This window comes from Pundamilia nyererei, unplaced genomic scaffold (genome assembly GCF_000239375.1).
Source record: "Pundamilia nyererei isolate P.nyererei 1_Seehausen unplaced genomic scaffold, PunNye1.0 scaffold00080, whole genome shotgun sequence".
NCBI lineage: Eukaryota > Metazoa > Chordata > Actinopteri > Cichliformes > Cichlidae > Pundamilia > Pundamilia nyererei.
Window position 1 is genome coordinate 631420 of NW_005187481.1, and position 16891 is coordinate 648310.

The 16891-nt window shown below is 39.0% G+C and overlaps 1 protein-coding gene across 3 annotated transcripts in view; it reads left to right on the forward strand.

The window, feature by feature from the left end:
- The window catches only part of LOC102192314 (flotillin-2a), a 22583-nt gene extending 5939 nt beyond the window's left edge, over positions 1 to 16644 (forward strand). Inside the window, exons 1-10 of one of the 3 annotated variants that reach the window (XM_005737808.1) lie at positions 1915 to 1960; positions 2473 to 2563; positions 8900 to 9023; positions 9238 to 9356; positions 9485 to 9598; positions 9730 to 9849; positions 9934 to 10148; positions 11202 to 11385; positions 11988 to 12137; positions 13510 to 16644. In XM_005737808.1, coding sequence (XP_005737865.1) covers positions 2489 to 2563; positions 8900 to 9023; positions 9238 to 9356; positions 9485 to 9598; positions 9730 to 9849; positions 9934 to 10148; positions 11202 to 11385; positions 11988 to 12137; positions 13510 to 13560 — 1152 coding nt within the window. In that variant the 5' untranslated portion in view covers positions 1915 to 1960; positions 2473 to 2488 and the 3' untranslated portion in view covers positions 13561 to 16644. Of the gene's footprint in view, positions 1 to 1869; positions 1961 to 2472; positions 2564 to 8899; positions 9024 to 9237; positions 9357 to 9484; positions 9599 to 9729; positions 9850 to 9933; positions 10149 to 11201; positions 11386 to 11987; positions 12138 to 13509 lie in introns of those variants that run through there. The other 2 variants (XM_005737807.1, XM_005737806.1) reach the window with 2 other exon arrangements.
- Positions 16645 to 16891: the final 247 nt, after the last annotated feature.

The following is a 16891-nucleotide window of genomic DNA, read 5'->3' on the forward strand; positions in this document are numbered from 1 at the left end:
TTTTTTAAGAGGACAAGAGCGGCGAGGTCTATCGCGATAGCTTAATTTCTCTATCGAGTAAAAGTTATATCGCGATACATATCGTTATCGTTCTATCGCCCAGCTCTAGATGTAATGTAGTAATGTAATGAATTGCCTCTATAGGAAATAAGTAATGTAATGCATTAATTATCAAAGATGAATAATGTATATTGACATCAAATTATATGAAACTAAAAGTTAATAAAAAACTCAGTTTAATTTTGTGCAAGTCATTTTGTAACTTTATTTTATAACGTGTGTGTGCGCACCTAAACATATTACCATACATATACACACACACAAAACAGAAGACATTATTCAGAGTTTAATGATGAATAAATAAGCTATTTGTGGCTAATAGAAACGCTCTAATATTAGAAACTAGTGTTTAACAGATTAGTGAGAATTGCAGCTGAGTATTGTCTGCTTTTTTCCAGCCCCAATGAAGAAGCATTAGTGGAAAGACAAACAGATGTTTCATAATGATGATCTGAGGGAGAAGTACTAACAATATTTGTAAAACTACTGTAAACTGAAAATGAGCTAAACTCCTGTTCTGAAATAAAAGCCATCAAAGGAAATATAAACCTGCGAGAAGCTACTCACTAATGGTTTAATAATGAGCTACACCAAATTAAATTTGTGCCTCTTTGTTTCTCTGCCAGAAACCGAAAACAAGCTCTTTAGTTGGCTCTTGTTCATATATATTCCATATCAAGAAATAAAAACTGCTCCTTTTGTTTTTGTTCAGATGTCATATGCTGTATAGCATAATCCTGTAAAAAAGCAGCATTGATACATCTTGTCTGTGGAAGTCCTGATATTAACTATCTTTTGTTTGCCTGCCTCTTTATTTCAACTTTGCTAACTTGCTTTGCTTTGTGTCATATTGATCTTGCCCTTTCTCAGTCCTTGTGTGCCTCCTTCACACCCATTTCGCTATAAGTGCTGCTCATTGGCTCTAGTTGCTAGGAAACATAATGGTTTGACCTTAAAAACAAGATGCAAAAGTTGAAACATGTCTGGATTTATCTCCATTTAGAGTTAAGTAGTCTCAGGAATCCCTTCTTATATTTTTAGTATTAATATTATTAAGAGCAGCAGGAAGGATCTTGTGCCACTCAGAGTAGTAGTCATCATGTCTGCTAACAGCCCTGTGTGCATAAGCCAGTAGTTGGACAGCATTATTATGGTGCTGGTGGTGGTGGAGGACTTCCTGCTTGTGATGCAGTAATCTTGTTAATGTTGAGTTGAGGCTCCTCACTCATTGATCCAGTTCTCTTGGAAAGAAAGAGAGGTGGAGCTGTTCAGCAGAGTCTCTGGTTCCCAGTGTTGCTGCAGTCATCCTCCCATGTCTTTGACTGAAACTGACCCAAACAACCTGGTATGAATGTAGTGTGTTTATCATAATACAAGGGTGGTAAGCCTCTTTTATCTGCTCTGAAACAGTCATATGTAAACAGTTCAGTGTTGAAGCACGGGATAGGATCGTTTGTAATGGACATTCCTGTGTATTTGTGATGCAAACGTAAAGGATCAAGGATCCTGTTAACACTGGCTTGATTCCATTAGTGATGTTGTGTGTTATCACACTTCATTTAAATTGTTTATAACAGCGACTATGACAAAAATTATGGTTTTAAAAGCGGTATCATCAGCAGCACATCATATGTAAAACAGGCTTAAAACCAGCAAAGCAGAAGGGCAAGTTTTGTGTTTTGCCCTTTCTCTCTTTTCTCTGCCTCTTGACCTTGGCTACTGTTATTCCTAACAGCTGTTGTCCAACTTACTGTTTTGCCTTTGCTATCCCCGCTGCCTGCCTGCCTGCCTGCCTGCCTGCCTACGTAGAATGTCTCTGGAGGTTATGACCATCCTCTGTCGCTGTGAGAATATCGAAACCTCGGAGGGTGTACCCCTGGATGTGACAGGGGTGGCTCAGGTAATGCATTTCAGAAGGCTGGGGGAAAAAAAAAAAGAAAAAAAAAAAAGCAGTGGCTGGTGTTTGAGGCCGAAGGAAGACAAAAGGTGATGGTTCAGCTAATCGGCTAACATTGTCTGTGTGGTTTCATCCTCTTTTCTTCTTTCTTCTGCAGTCAGAGGAGACAGTCAGCTGTTAATAACTTTGCTGTAATGCTGTGCTCTGAGTCACCTTCAGCAACGGGGCCTTTAAATGAATGCCATAGAAATTAAAAAGAGGATATCAGAAGTCCAGAGACCAATCACAACTAATATAATAAGGCTAATTTTTAAATCAAATGCAACTCCTTAATGCAAAATCGATTGGATTGTGGATGGCATCTCATTTTGCTCCGTTGTTAGTGATCTGGAGTCCTTGGGTGAATGGTTTCACTTTGTCTTGTTTTTCTTTTCTTGTGTTCAGTCCCTTCCCCTCATTTGCTTTCCCTGAGATCATGTCAATTTTTATTTTATATTTTTCCACATTCTTCACAGGATAACGCTTGAGATTATGACCCTGCAGCCCAAGTGTGAGGATGTAGAGACAGCGGAGGGTGTAGCTATTACTGTCACTGGGGTGGCTCAGGTAAATCACCACACATTTTTGGGACTCCCAGTTCAGATTTCACTAACCCCTCCCTCCCTCCCTTTCTCTGGCATCAGCCTCTAATCACAGCTGAGGTGGTATTTCATACAGGGGTCTCAAGTGCGTATGTGTAACATAATCTGACCAAGCTGGAGTCGAATTGACAATAGCACTGTGTCAAATGCTTCCTTATTTATTTTTGTAAAACCATAGGCAATATTATACAACTTCAGCTGGTATTCTGTGTCCGAGTCTTCAAACTTGATTTTCTGATTTGTAATTTGTCACCCCACTGCTCCCTGCAGCAGTACACCCCCACCAATTTTCTATGCTGATGATACAGTGTTATTTTCAGTCTTTCAGTGAATTAGCATGGCACACAAAAATGGGTCTATGAAAAGCCTAATTGGTGTTTTGCGGTCAATCTCAGTATATTATGTTATTTTGTATGCTGTTTATTTCTGCTTTTTTTTTTTCTTTTTCTTTTTAATGATTCAGTTCTGGGTCTGTCACATTTTTGTTTAAAATTCACAGATGCTAAAGAATAACTTGGGTAGTCACAATACCAAAACATGTGAGAAGCAGTGTATCATATGTTGGATCCATATTATTACACTAGGTGTCACTGGAATTTGCAGGGGAGTTTTTAAATAGTCATCTTCTTGCGCACCTCCAGACTTCTTCCAGTGCAGCTGCTATTCTCAGAGGCTCTGTGGGAATTGTGCTCTTAGCTTTTTCATTCGTGCCTCTTCAGCGTGCGCCCCGCACACCAGGTATAGCAGAATTGGCTCGGTTTGTCCCCACCATAACTTTTTTCTTTCTTCTGACCACTACTCATGCTAAGGCCTTCAACTGGGTCGGAATTTTCTCCAGGACCCAGATTGACTACTTTTTCTTTTCAAATATTCATCTATTGCTATTATGTGCTGCTTTGTCTCACTCGCAGCATGACTACGTCATTTTTTTCTTCGTCTTCTGTTTTACTGGCAGTTGGCAACCCATTTTAATTGGAGGAAGAAGAAGCCAGTTGCTTAGAGTACCAATCAGGGGAAACCAGATAATCTTCCATGACCCCTTGATCATTTCTCATGGCACACCTATGTGCTGCAGCACAGTGGTTGGGAAACCCTGCGATAGAGGACTCTAAATTATTGTGGATCATAATGCAGGCTCTTACTACCAGCCCAGATTTAGGCCTTACTGCCTGGCATGAACATTATAGATTCTTTCAAAGAAAAGTCCTCTTTAGTCTGTGGATCGTAGGACGAGTTCCACTTTTCACTGGTCTGAGATGACAGTCATGTCAGTTTTACAGAAGTTGATGTTTTCTGTCTTAAACTACTTAAAGTCCTCATGAAAATGCAGACACACCTGAAGTTTCTTTGTTTGATTTTTTCCCCCAATTGTTCTGATGATGTAAATAATATTTGTAAAATGGTTAGAACAGGACCCCCAGGTACTGAGCTACCAATAGCAGCTGCAGTGTTCCAAAGGTGCCCAAGGAGACATGCTTCAAGGGTAAATTGTCCAGATTTATATAATCTCTATTTATTTATTCATACTTAGTCCATGTGTTAAAACCACAGAGTCAACTTTTATTATAAGACACTTGCCTCACTCTATAACAAAGAAAAAACCTGAGCACTTTCCTGTTACACCATCCAGATGAACCAACAGAGATACCACATCAGATTTTGTTCATACCGTTTCAAATTAATAATGTACCAGGTTGAAATTGTCCCAATAAGACTTGAAAAGGTGACAGACCTTTCTGAAATGTTAAAATTAGATTTTGAGGCATGTTAAAGAGAAAGGCCACCATAAATCACATCTTTTTGTACATCTTCTCCACTCACAATAAAGATATGGACACTGACTAATAACAATGTTTTGCTTAATATAGAGAAGGAGATAAAAGTATTATTAAACATTTAAAAAAAAATATTTAAGCAGTAATAGTTCTTCATCAGTCATAAAAATGCTATGTGCTTACACCAGGGGTCAGCAACCTTTAAGACCCAAAGAGCCATTTGAACCTGGTTTCCACACAAACGAAAACACTGGGAGCCGCAAATACTTTTTGACATCTAAAATTAAGATAACACTGTATATATTGTTTTTTTTACCTTTATGCTTTGTGTGAAGAACTAAGGTGTGTTGCTTATGAAATCCATGAAGTGCTATAGAGAAAGTTACATTTTATTTATGTAATTAACACATTTTGAACTCTTAAAGAAATATAACAAAAGGAAAGACACCCAGCTGAACTAAAATGATCCATGTAGCAAACAAAAACTATTGTGAGCTGCCACCCTTATATCGCCTTTGGGCTTTTGGAGCCTTGACCTGACTTTTAAAAAATAATTGGAAAAAAAGCACTATGCTGCTAAAAAAATAAAGAAAAATAGATATTTGCAAAATTCTGCCTAAATATGTATTTTACCAGGTTAAGATGTGTGGTGGGGCGTGGTCTGCAGCGCCGCTGCAAGGGAGGCGGACGCACCTGAGCGGCACCCGCAATCACGCCTCGCTGCCTCAACGTCTGTGCCATCTATGCTGTTGTTGGTATGTGTCGGGCTGTGAGCTGAAAAGCTACAGCTGGCTGTATGCGTACATCAACCGTGTATGAAAAGTGGTCAATAAAGAGATGCTGAAAAGCATGTTCATGCAAACATCATCGGATCTGCCGTGATATGTTTACAATGGGACTTCTGCTCCTGAACCTCTGCGCACAGCGTCTGCAAATCGGGGCTGTACGAAGTCACTTTCATCTTTACGCAGGACTGTAAGCTGTCATCTGTGAGGCGTGAGCGGTGTTTGTTTTTAACATAGTTCACGGTGGAGAACAGCTGCTGACATAATGTGGATCCGAAGATCCATAATTGGCCTACCTGGGGTTGAAAGTCTCGATAAATGCACGCCATTTCGGCAGGTATACCGGCTTCTGCGAGTGTGACGCTTATTTAGAGCGATGAAAAAATAATAAAATATAATTTTCTTTTTATATTTCAATATCACAGTAATCTTCCAATTTAGAAGTACAAGTTTAAAAAAAAGAACTAACATAAATAAAATACAGTTCAGCGAAATACTTCAAATTTATTTTCCCAAACCACGCCGAGCCGCAGTATAAGGACTAAAGAGCTGCAGGTTGCCGATCCCTGGCTTACACCATAGGTGCCCTCCTAAAAATCATACTGCACATCAGGATAACAGTGACTTCAGCGATCCCAAGGCTACAAGACCGATAGTTCAGCATTGCCTCTACACGTGCCTGATGCTGATTGGCACTCTTTGTAGTGAAAATAGAAGCAAACTGTCTTATCCTCTGCAGTTGTCTCTTTGTTACTAGAAGAAGAAATTGAGGAGTAGCGGGGCTACAGGCTGACTTTTTAACTAATAGCTTCTTTATGCCCTATGCCTTTTAGGTCTGCCATCGCAAACTTTAGCAGCACCATTTAAATCAACATTTCACATTATTTTTGCTGTCTTAAATGTATTACTTAAAGCTACTTTCAGCTGCTCATTTATTCACAAGTGAAGGTTTTACTTGCAGAGCAGCATGTACAGGATTTTTCTTTCCCCAGTTTATGATGGCAAAAACTTATTGTTGACTCTTCACTCTAATCATTCTCTGCTTATTCAAACCAATTCTAACTGCGCCCTGGTGTGTCAGCTTATGGTAATTCAAAAAATGGTAGAGAATATTTGCATTGGCGAACTAATTATTTCGTGTAACACAAAGCAAACCTCATAACCTCGCTTAAAGCAGTGCATGAAGTAAGATAAGCACAATACTGCACAGCTGCTTTCATTCTGTCAGTCACATTAATGCCACAGATGCTGAAGTACAAATCAAAACCCATGTAGCCAGGCAGCGCTCCCTGGCCTTGGACTTTGCCTACAAACAGAGTCAAGACTCCAGAATGTCTTATTTTGCCTTGTAGATACTTTTTAAGCACAAATGTTAACTGAGTTCTAATTTGTAATAGAAAGCAATTATTTTGTGGATTTTCTGTTTAAGAAAATGTACATATCATCACAGTGTTTTGTGCATTTCCATATCTTGTGCTCTTAATTACTTCCTGAATTTTTTCTTTGCCCGCATGCCATTAGTTCTTTTGTTTGAATGATGATGCCTCATTATCAGTTCTCTGTTTTGACCACCATTTTGCCACTGTATGTTCCTCTTCTCTGTGTTTTTCTACATGTGTGCTGACAATGAGGCCACTGTCTGGAGTTGAAAACCCCCCCACTTTCACACAGTTTACTTCCAGCAGACTCATAATGGTGTCCGTCAGATTGGTCCAGTCTAAGCCAAAGCCACTGTGAAATTTGTGTCCCATGGTAACAGCAAAGTCTTTCCTAATTCAAAGAGACAAATGAATTAGACTTGGTGGGAGACATCCATTTAAAGGAAATGAGCAGAATTTCAATCTAGGATGTGCGTTTCATTTCTGTATTGAATTCTTCAATCATATTTTGCCTTGTTACTTTAGGTAGGACTGTTTTTGAATCCTTTGATAACTTAATAGTCAATTTGCACTGGAAGGACCTAACAAATTTTAAAAAACAAAACTGTCTACTGAGATTCTTTTCTGTACAGTCTGTGCATTTAGAGGAGGCAGGAGGAAGGGTGGTGTTACAAGTTGGAGTGGGGCTAGGTAGCAGATTAAGAGCTCAGGGCAACAAATGAAAATTGTTCAAGTCTTTATTCCAATGTCAGCCGTTGCACAGCGCCCCCTGCTGTCTGTTAGAGCTTTCCTTGGCTGTCTTGTGGCCTTTTCTGTTTTCTGGAAGTGACGACAGTCTTTCCTGACTTTGTGTTGCCCTTATTTCTGTTATGAGTGCATGTTGTAAAACATACCCATGTGCAGACCTCTCGCCTAAGGACCCAGCTCACTCTTTTCTTTTCTTACAGCTCTGATGGACAACAATTTTATCCCAAACCTTTTTAACCCATTTTTTGATTACATGACTGTCTGTTTGTAAATGATCTCTCTATCACTGACTGTTTCTATCTTTTAAACCTCAGGTCAGTGACATTCATTTTTCTTTGTTTCTTTCTTGTTGTTGTTGTTTTGTTTTTTTTAAATGTTACGTGTCCATCATATTTTTCTCCCCTGTTTATTTCTATATATTTGAATTAACCTGTGCAACATTGATGTGAAAATCTAAGTCCTTGCATTTAAGAAGAGCAAAAAATCTAAAAGCAGAATACTGACTTCATCTGACATTAGACGGCCATGTATTCTGTAAAAGCCATAATAACATTTCCAAAATACTTTTATTGAAAATGGAGAGATGCTGTAAAAAATTATTTACTCCCTTCCCAATTTCTTAGATTTTTGCATCTGTATCGTGCTGACATGTTTCAGATCGGCAAACAAATTTTAATATTAGGCAAATATAACTCGAGAATGAGACAACATACGATTTTCAACCTGATACCAAAGGTCCATCTACTAAAAATCAGAGGTCAAGTTTTCTCAAAATCTTGTGAACGTAATAAATCGAGAATGATGTCACCTGTGATTTTCAAAATGATGAGAAAGGTGAATGTAGTAGGAGGCTGACGGGTAGCACTGGCAGCCAGCAGCATTTTTAAATGATTTCATTTATTAAAGGAAAAAGGTTATCAAAACAACCTGGCCCTATCTGAAAAGTGTATCTCAGGGTAAGACAGGGTATCTTTGTCTAATATTGAAATTGGTTAGATCTGAAACATGTTAAAATAAAAAAATATTAATTAAATACATTTCACAGCATTGTATTTACTCTATAAATAAGTATATCAATTACAAGAAATTTGTTTAAATGAAATGTGAGTCGTGTGGATCGACTTTACCCAAAGGCAAACTAAGAAAGTATTGTTGAACATTTGTTTGGCCATGTCATTGATGGCTGACAGTTTTGGCTTCCTCTTTTAGGTGGGCTGACAGCATACAAGATGTTCTTCAAACATTTTGCTGATTACTATGTCCATAGTTCTTTTCATGTGTAAAAAGCATAATGACATGCATACATCCAACACATACTGGCATAATAATAATAATAATAATAATAATAACAATAATAACAACTGTTATTATTATTATTATTGATATTATTGTGAATTTTAGGCTTTGTAATTTCAGCTCTTTGCATTACTGATGCAATGAAGGTGAACAGAAAAAAAATACATTCTAAGTAAAAGGATTTAAAAAAATCTTTGTATAATATTAAAAGCTAGTATGTGTTGTCCTTCTGTGTGCCACACCTGTCTGTTGTGCCTGTCTTTGTGTATTCACAAACACAGGCACAATGAATGATGTTCTCTGTCCATGTTGGCGTTAGGTGAAGGTGATGACTGAAAAAGAACTGCTCGGTTATGCCTGCGAACAGTTCCTGGGAAAGTCAGTCATGGAGATCAAGAGTGTTATCCTGCAGACCCTAGAGGGTCACCTGCGTGCCATCCTTGGTGGGTAGCTTCTCCAAACCATATGGTGACTCTGTGGTGTTTTCTTTCTTTTTGTTCTTTTTGGTATCTGCGCCATATGACTATGACAGTGATTGGAGGATTTTTTTTTTCCCTCTTGACATATTGGCCCTATTTGTCAGTGTGTTTGGTTTTATTCAAATGTATTACAGGACCATGATTTTTGAGGCACTAAACACACTGACCCATCTTCCAGGCACGCTAACTGTTGAGCAGATTTACCAAGACAGAGACAAATTTGCTTCCTTGGTACGAGAGGTGGCAGCACCTGATGTTGGCCGCATGGGTATCGAGATTCTCAGCTTCACCATCAAGGTATAAGAAAGAGAACGTCAAGTTCATTTTATTCTGACTCTATTTTTCAAATATTTGTTTGTTTTTTAATTTCATTAGGTTAACTGCCTAGAACTGTGTACATTAGTGTTAACCTTTCTTCCTTAAAGGATGTATATGATAAAGTGGACTATCTGAGCTCGCTGGGTAAAACTCAGACAGCTGCAGTACAGAGGGATGCAGACATCGGAGTAGCAGAGGCAGAGAGAGATGCTGGCATTAGGGTAAGAAAAGCTTTAAGACGACGTTAAAACTTCTATCATCTATTGCTAATGGCTATTATTACATTAAGAAACCACCATACAGCACCTGATCCATCTCTCTGTCATTAGTTGTTGCACTCTGTCTTTTACAGGAAGCTGAATGTAAGAAAGAAATGATGGATGTCAAGTTCGTCGCAGACACCAAAATGGCTGACTCCAAAAGAGAGCTGGAAATGCAGAAAGCTTCTTTCAATCAGGAAGTGAACACAAAGGTATGAAGTTGTGTTTGTTGGGTTGAATGTGTCAGCAACAATTGTGAAAGTTTACCCTTTTAAAAAAAATTCCTGCTTCTGTAGAAAGCTGAGGCGCAACTGGCATATGAGCTGCAGGCAGCTAAAGAGCAACAGAAGATCCGTCTGGAGGAGATAGAAATTGAGGTGGTGCAGAGGAAAAAACAGATCAAAATTGAGGAAAAGGAGATTGAACGCACTGAAAAGGAGCTCATCGCTACTGTGAAGAGACCTGCCGAGGCAGAAGCCTACAAGATGCAGCAGCTGGCTGAAGGCCAGAAGTGAGTACTTTGCTGACAAATCCTCTTATCAGTCAAAAAGAAATCACTTTCAGTGAGAGGGGGGAAATGTTAAAGGGCTATTTCATTTATTTCTTAGCTGAGACTGTCATAGCGGTTTGCTATATTTAAAGACTTTTTAACCATATAATGTTCAGTCTCTTTAGGCAAACTTGAATAACTCACCACTGTGTAAATAATGCTTTGTAGATGGAGGAAATGTGCAAAATATGTAATACATATACATATATGTGGGCGATCGTGGCTCAAGAGTTGGGAGTTCGCCTTGTAATCGGAAGGTTGCCGGTTCGAGCCCCAGCTTGGACAGTCTCGGTCGTTGTGTCCTTGGGCAAGACACTTCTCCCGTTGCCTACTGGTGGTGGTCTGAGGGCCCGGTGTCGCCAGTGTCCGGCAGCCTCGCCTCTGTCAGTGCGCCCCAGGGTGGCTGTGGCTACAATGTAGCTTGCCATCACCAGTGTGTGTGAATGGGTGGATGACTGGATATGTAAAGCGCTTTGGGGTCCTTAGGGACTAGTAAAGCGCTATATAAATACAGGCCATTTACCATATATGTAAAACATAATATGGGCTACTCTTGCTTGTGCTGTTATTGGTCCGTCAGCCGGTCATGCAGAAGACAAAGTTATAACCTACAAGAATTGAACTGAACCTGAGTGTTAAAAACAGTGAAGTGTCCACTGCAGCCGCTGTTTCTGCTTTTCATGCTGTATTTTGAATCTTTGAACATTTTTTTCACACTTCTCCCATTCCTATTGAAATCTGCTGTTGCTCCTTTCCCTAAAGCAGAGCAGCTGATTAGTTGGACAGTGGGCCCCAATCTTTATCAATATCTGAAATTATTGTGTTTTTCTAATGCTAAATCATAGTAATATTAATTATACCGCTATTTATTATTCATTCTCACATATACCACGTGTAATGTGTAATGCCTGTTTATGTCTGCATGTCAAAGGTCGTGTGTCTATTAGTAATGAGATATTGGTTATGTAAACCAATAAAGTCTTTTGCTGTCCCTCTAACACTGATGTCTGTCAGGATAAAGAAGGTGCTGACAGCACAGGCAGAGGCTGAGAAGATCCGCTGTATTGGTGAGGCAGAGGCTGCCTCCATTGAAGCTGTGGGGAAGGCAGAAGCTGAGAAGATGAGGCTGAAAGCCGAAGCCTACCAGCAGTATGGCGATGCTGCCAAGACCGCCTTAGTCCTGGAGGCTCTACCCAAGGTTTGTGATACAGATTTATAAAACAGTGCCATTTGTGGATTTTTGTTTAGTGTTTTTTTTGTTTGTTTGTTTTTTACAGTGTCTACACCATAAGAGCTTTGAGTACCAAAGTGATTTTATGAACTTTTTCAGACTGTTTAGCAGATTGGACTAGCAGGTTCTCTGGTCTCTGTGATCAAGGTTATGACTTTTTCAGAGTGGACTGCTTGGATAGCAGGACAGCCTCTAATATTTTTGTTTCATCACAATTCAGTTATGAGGAAGAAATTGTAGACATATGGTTTCTGGGGGTTTTTTTCGTTGTGATATAAACCATTAATAAGCAGCTCAACTTCAGGATTAGTTTTAGAACAATTACACAATTATAACTAACATTTCTGTCTTACAAATGCTAGAAAAGCATTAATTGTCTCACATATACCGTCTTTCTCTGATAACTTTGAACATAGACTTTGTTAAACATTTAGCATTTTTACTGAACAGAGCTGCAAAGGGTTTGTTCTGTTTTTATCACATGATTACTGTCTTGGAAAAAAATAAGTAAAACAATCAGTCCTCAGTTATTGAAGGTCTCAAACTGGTATTCACACTGTTTTTTCCAGATTGCTGGTAAAGTGGCTGCACCTCTGTCCAAGACCAATGAGATTGTCATCCTGAGTGGAGAAGGCAGCCGTGTAACTGGTGAAGTGAATCGTCTATTAGCTGAACTCCCGGTCTCAGTCAATGCCCTCACTGGGGTGGATCTCACCAAGGTAAGAAGGCACTATACTGTTCAGAGCTCTCTGCTGAATATGAAACATAGTACAGAGCTTTTTTTTTTCACTCCCCCTTCTGTCAATGAAAGTAATTACACAAACACACTTGCCATATGTTTATGATGGGTGTAGCCAATAAGGAAAAGTTAAACCACTAAGTAATCTGCGTTTTTAAGTGTTATAAGTTTTTCCGTCATACTTCGAGTTGCTGTCTGTCTCCATTGCAATCACTAATTGCCTTTTCAGGCAAACATATTTATAAATTATGACATTGGCTTGTTGGGTCCATAAGCCTGCAGTTAGATCCCGAGAGACTTAATCACCATATGTGGGTTTGTATTGAAAGGGCTTTGGTGCAGCAAAAAGTCACTTTTTTGTTTACTGCTATATGTCATCTTTATGGTTAGTTGTATATTTGGGTAATGATTGCTTATAAATAAAGTCTCTGAATACTTTTGGTTAGACATAAATATTTTTTCTCCCCATCTGCAAGCTGCAATTTCCATGCTGTCAGCTCATTATTCACTTCTTAAGAGACTTCCCAAAAATGTAGCACAGGAATGCTGTGCTGTTTAGGAACCGTCTGGGAAATCAAATGGAGAATTTCACCACCCACATATGAACAAACTCTGACAGTTATTACTAAACACTGAAACTCTTGTTGTGTAAATAAGCAACACTTTGTTAACACAGCCAGAGTTGTATTTTTAGCTTGTTCAGTGGCTCTCGAAGTAAGAGAAATCAAGACAGCTTTAAGAAGCAACAGATGCACTGTACTGTAGTTATTAACACTTTACATCCTTTTTAAAATTACTTTTGTTTATTCGTGTTACAGACACAATGAATATATTTATAATGAATTCCTGGAGCAGGACCACACCTCATACATGCCCCTTCCAGTTCTCTGTCTATATATGAACCCCTGCACTGCACGCTGTTTGCACTCGTTTTCACGCCCCTCCCTCCCTTTTCCAATTCATTCTCATTAGTACATGAGGATCTGCCGCCGCCAGTCCCGACTGAGGCCTTGCCCAAACCGCAGCCTCAGTTCATGCTCACTCCATCTGCTAGTATCTACTAGAAATGCTGTCAAACTTAATTGAAGATGTGGTCTCAGCTAGTTAATTCTTTGTGACTACATTTTTTGTAATTACAGAAAAATATTTTTAGACATACTCAAATTAAGTGTTCATATTTGATGTGTGAATCTGTACTGATGAGTTAAATGTCAGTGACTTCCTCTGAAACCTCATCATGTCTAAGGGAACAGTTGCTATGACAGATGAATATAATGTACAGCTGTGCTGTGTGAGCATGACAGATGTCTATTAAACACTGTTCCAATGTGCTAATCATTGTGATCACACAGATACCTCTGCTCCAGAAGATGACCACCCCACAGAGCCAAGCAGCCTTCTGATGAAGCAGGCCTGGGACTCGTTATTCTCAATCATTTGCTGTGTATCTGCCTCAAGCATGAAAACTTTGTTTAGCCCTTGACCCCTTATGCAACTGCCTTTGACCAGAAACACTTGACACCAAATCAGAGGTTTTTATATTTTTAAGAGGTTTTTAATTTTCTAAAGGAGAAAATAATGCGGCCTTACCTCTGAAAGATCAGATTGTTTGTATTTTCTGTTGTTTTTAGTTCTTGTTTTAAACACGGTCACCCTTAATATTCTGCACTAGTTAGCCAGGATTATATGCTGCAGTTCTTCGCAGTCCTACTAAATCCTTCATAGATTAAAAAAGTCCAGACGCAAAGTAGGCGAGAGAAATTCAGACACAGAGAACTAATCAGAATACTGTACTCCTCTCCAGAGCTTTCTAAGTATATGCCTGGAATTCAAGCATATGTTCCTGTCTGATGTGTTGACATTCATTGATGATTGGAAATGGAGCAATAGGTGCGGCTCCTGCCTCTTAATTACACAGTCATTCAGTGCTCAGTTGTTGAAGTAGTTTGCAGTAGACTGAACAGAGTGTGTAATTCCCTCTTTGCTTTTAAACAGACTTCTTAAAGATTAGTGTACTCACCGTGATTATATAGATACAATGACACGTTACCTGTTACCAGTCACTTGTATGATAAGGCTTACCTCGCAGGATGTTATGTTGTCTGTCTTCTTGCTCCTATGTGCAGTGCCTGTTCACCACTCAAGTGCCCAAACCAGACGAAAGCGGTTTGGCTTTAGTTGGATTTCTGTCTGACTGTATCACTGTTATAGATGAATGTTGTTAGTTCTATGCGTATACTGACAGCAGTGCTCCCGCTTCTCATTTGTCACGTTTGGACATGTCAGCATAAAACAAAGCCATATTTGGAAATGATTAGCCCAACAGTGACCCTGCATGCCCACCAAGGCTACTGAACAGTTCTGTATTACCTCAAATGGCATGTGGTGGACATTCAGGGTCTGGGCTTTTTTTGTGTGTGTGTGTAATTTCTTTTGTCCTGTTCCCCCGCCTCAGATAAACTTAGTCTTGCTAACATATTTCCCAGATGTCACTTGTGTGATTGTGTTATTTGTAATTTAAGGAGAAACTCCACAGTGATGAAGGAAAAGCATCGTCACTCTGACCTCTGTGGGTTAAGTTCCCAGTGCACCCAGTCTGTAATGACAAAGCAGGAATGTTACAGTCAGTCACAAGTTGGGAAACAAGCAGGTGATTTGATGGTAAACGCTGTACGCAGTGTTTGTGCTCAGGTTTGTTCTCAGTTTGATGAAAGCAAAGTGAAGTTCATGTTGGGGTCTGAGCAGCTGGATCTGTAGCTGTTTCTGCTGCTGCATGTCAAAGAAAACATGATTTGTTTTCATGTCAGATTTCTACTGTAGTCTGTTACTGTGATAGAAAATGAAACATTTCTTTAAACATGTTCCGATCTTGGCAAGTTCTGCGCGACCTTGAGATGATAAACAATTAAGAGTTTCACAGGTTTAATCATTGCTTGTAGATTTGGTTACCCTGTTGTAAGGTTATATAAATTCATTCACCTTTATACAAAAGTCAGTGTTCAAAGTAATTGTTCAGTATCAGAAGTTTTGACATGTACTTGCAAGTTTCAACCTCTAGATGGCAGAATCTTAGCATGATTTGAGTCTCAGTGAGTCCTTTGTTGCTACATGTCCTAAATCTAAATGTTGTACTTTTGTACCATCCTTCTCTGCTTTCCCAAACCAGCTTATTGTGCACAGCTGGCCTGCCCACCTCTCTATTAATTTTGTGCCTCTCATAAACAATATTGTGAACATTCATTAACCACTTTTCCAAATCTGTGACCATAATGTTTTTGTTTTTTTAATTGCCAGTGATCATTTATCGTACTGTTTCTCTCCTCTGTGAAATAAACACCGTCCATGTGGCTCTTTTGGTCTGTGGCAAATTTCATCTTGTTTCTGTTTTTTCCCACATTAATGTTACAGTTCCACCTGTTGTTAAAGTGTTGTATTTGTGCCTGAAACACAGTTATGGTGAACTTTTTGATGTTTAATGTTCCTACTGTGAGAAGCCGCTGTTTACCGATACAGGTCATTCAGACCTGTCAAAGATCAGCTGATAATGAATTCACTGTCCCGGTTTGAAGCCGGAGTGCAGATTTCACTGCAGTGTGGATGAGTGAGAGTCCTCATTTTAATTCAGCTGGACAGCAGATGACTGGCAGTTTTCTTCTTCACTCAGGCGCGACACTGCCTCTTACTGATGGTCGTACGGCCAAATGTGGCTGATCATGAAAATTTCCCAAATTTCACCAAAAGTACTCACTTAAAAGTAGAATGTCTTTTATTTTATGTCTGCTTCAGTCAGCAGGTAACGAAGGTGTTACATGCAAGTTGCCATTGAAAGTCATCATTGTAACATTCACCAACGGCACCATTTCTGTCTGCAGAAGACATTGTATCTGAACAAAATGGTTAACAACTTCTTGTTTGCATTGCTCCTTTTATTTAGACAGAATTCTGTACACAGTGCCTTTGTTGAATAATGTTGGTCTACTTAAATGTGCAGATAGTTGAATACCATTCATACACTCGGAAATACTGACGGGATGATTTGTTATACTTTTGTTTTAGATTGTTCAAACTCTATTATACCTGTACTTTAACATCTATCCTACTAATGTATATTGGAACACACACAAGTATGTATGTATGTATTTAGATGATAAATGAAGTATTCTAACCTTATTCCTTTGTAACCTGGACCTCTTGAAGGTCATTCATTATTTTGGCCAGCAAATGTAGGATATGATACCTACATTTGCTTTATCTTATCAATGTAGTGGCAACCTCTGAGTAGCATTTGAGAGGAGAATGACCAAACATTATGCCTTAACTCCTGTCTTCATGTGAAACATGTCCATCTGTCAGAGATAAATGTAACTTCTATAAAATGATATTGTGAATATATTTCTCATGGTCTTGGATCCAGCATGGCATTTTAAGCATGTGTCCATGTTATTCTGCGTTGTGTTCCACCCTCTAAATAAATGTTTTACCACTTACTGTTGACCTCACTGTCTCAGTTAAATTAGGAGGGTTTCATCTCACACTCAGTGCCATCTGCTGTATTAGTGACGCCTAGGGGGGAAAAAAGAAAAGTTGAGATAAAGGATTTAGGATATTATTTAGATGAAAATTCATTAAAAGTGCAACACAATTACTATTATTGTTAACTTACAAGGTGTGACTGAATATTGAGATTACACAGAAATTTAAGCTTCTATGCAAACTGTAAAATGTAGCTAAAGT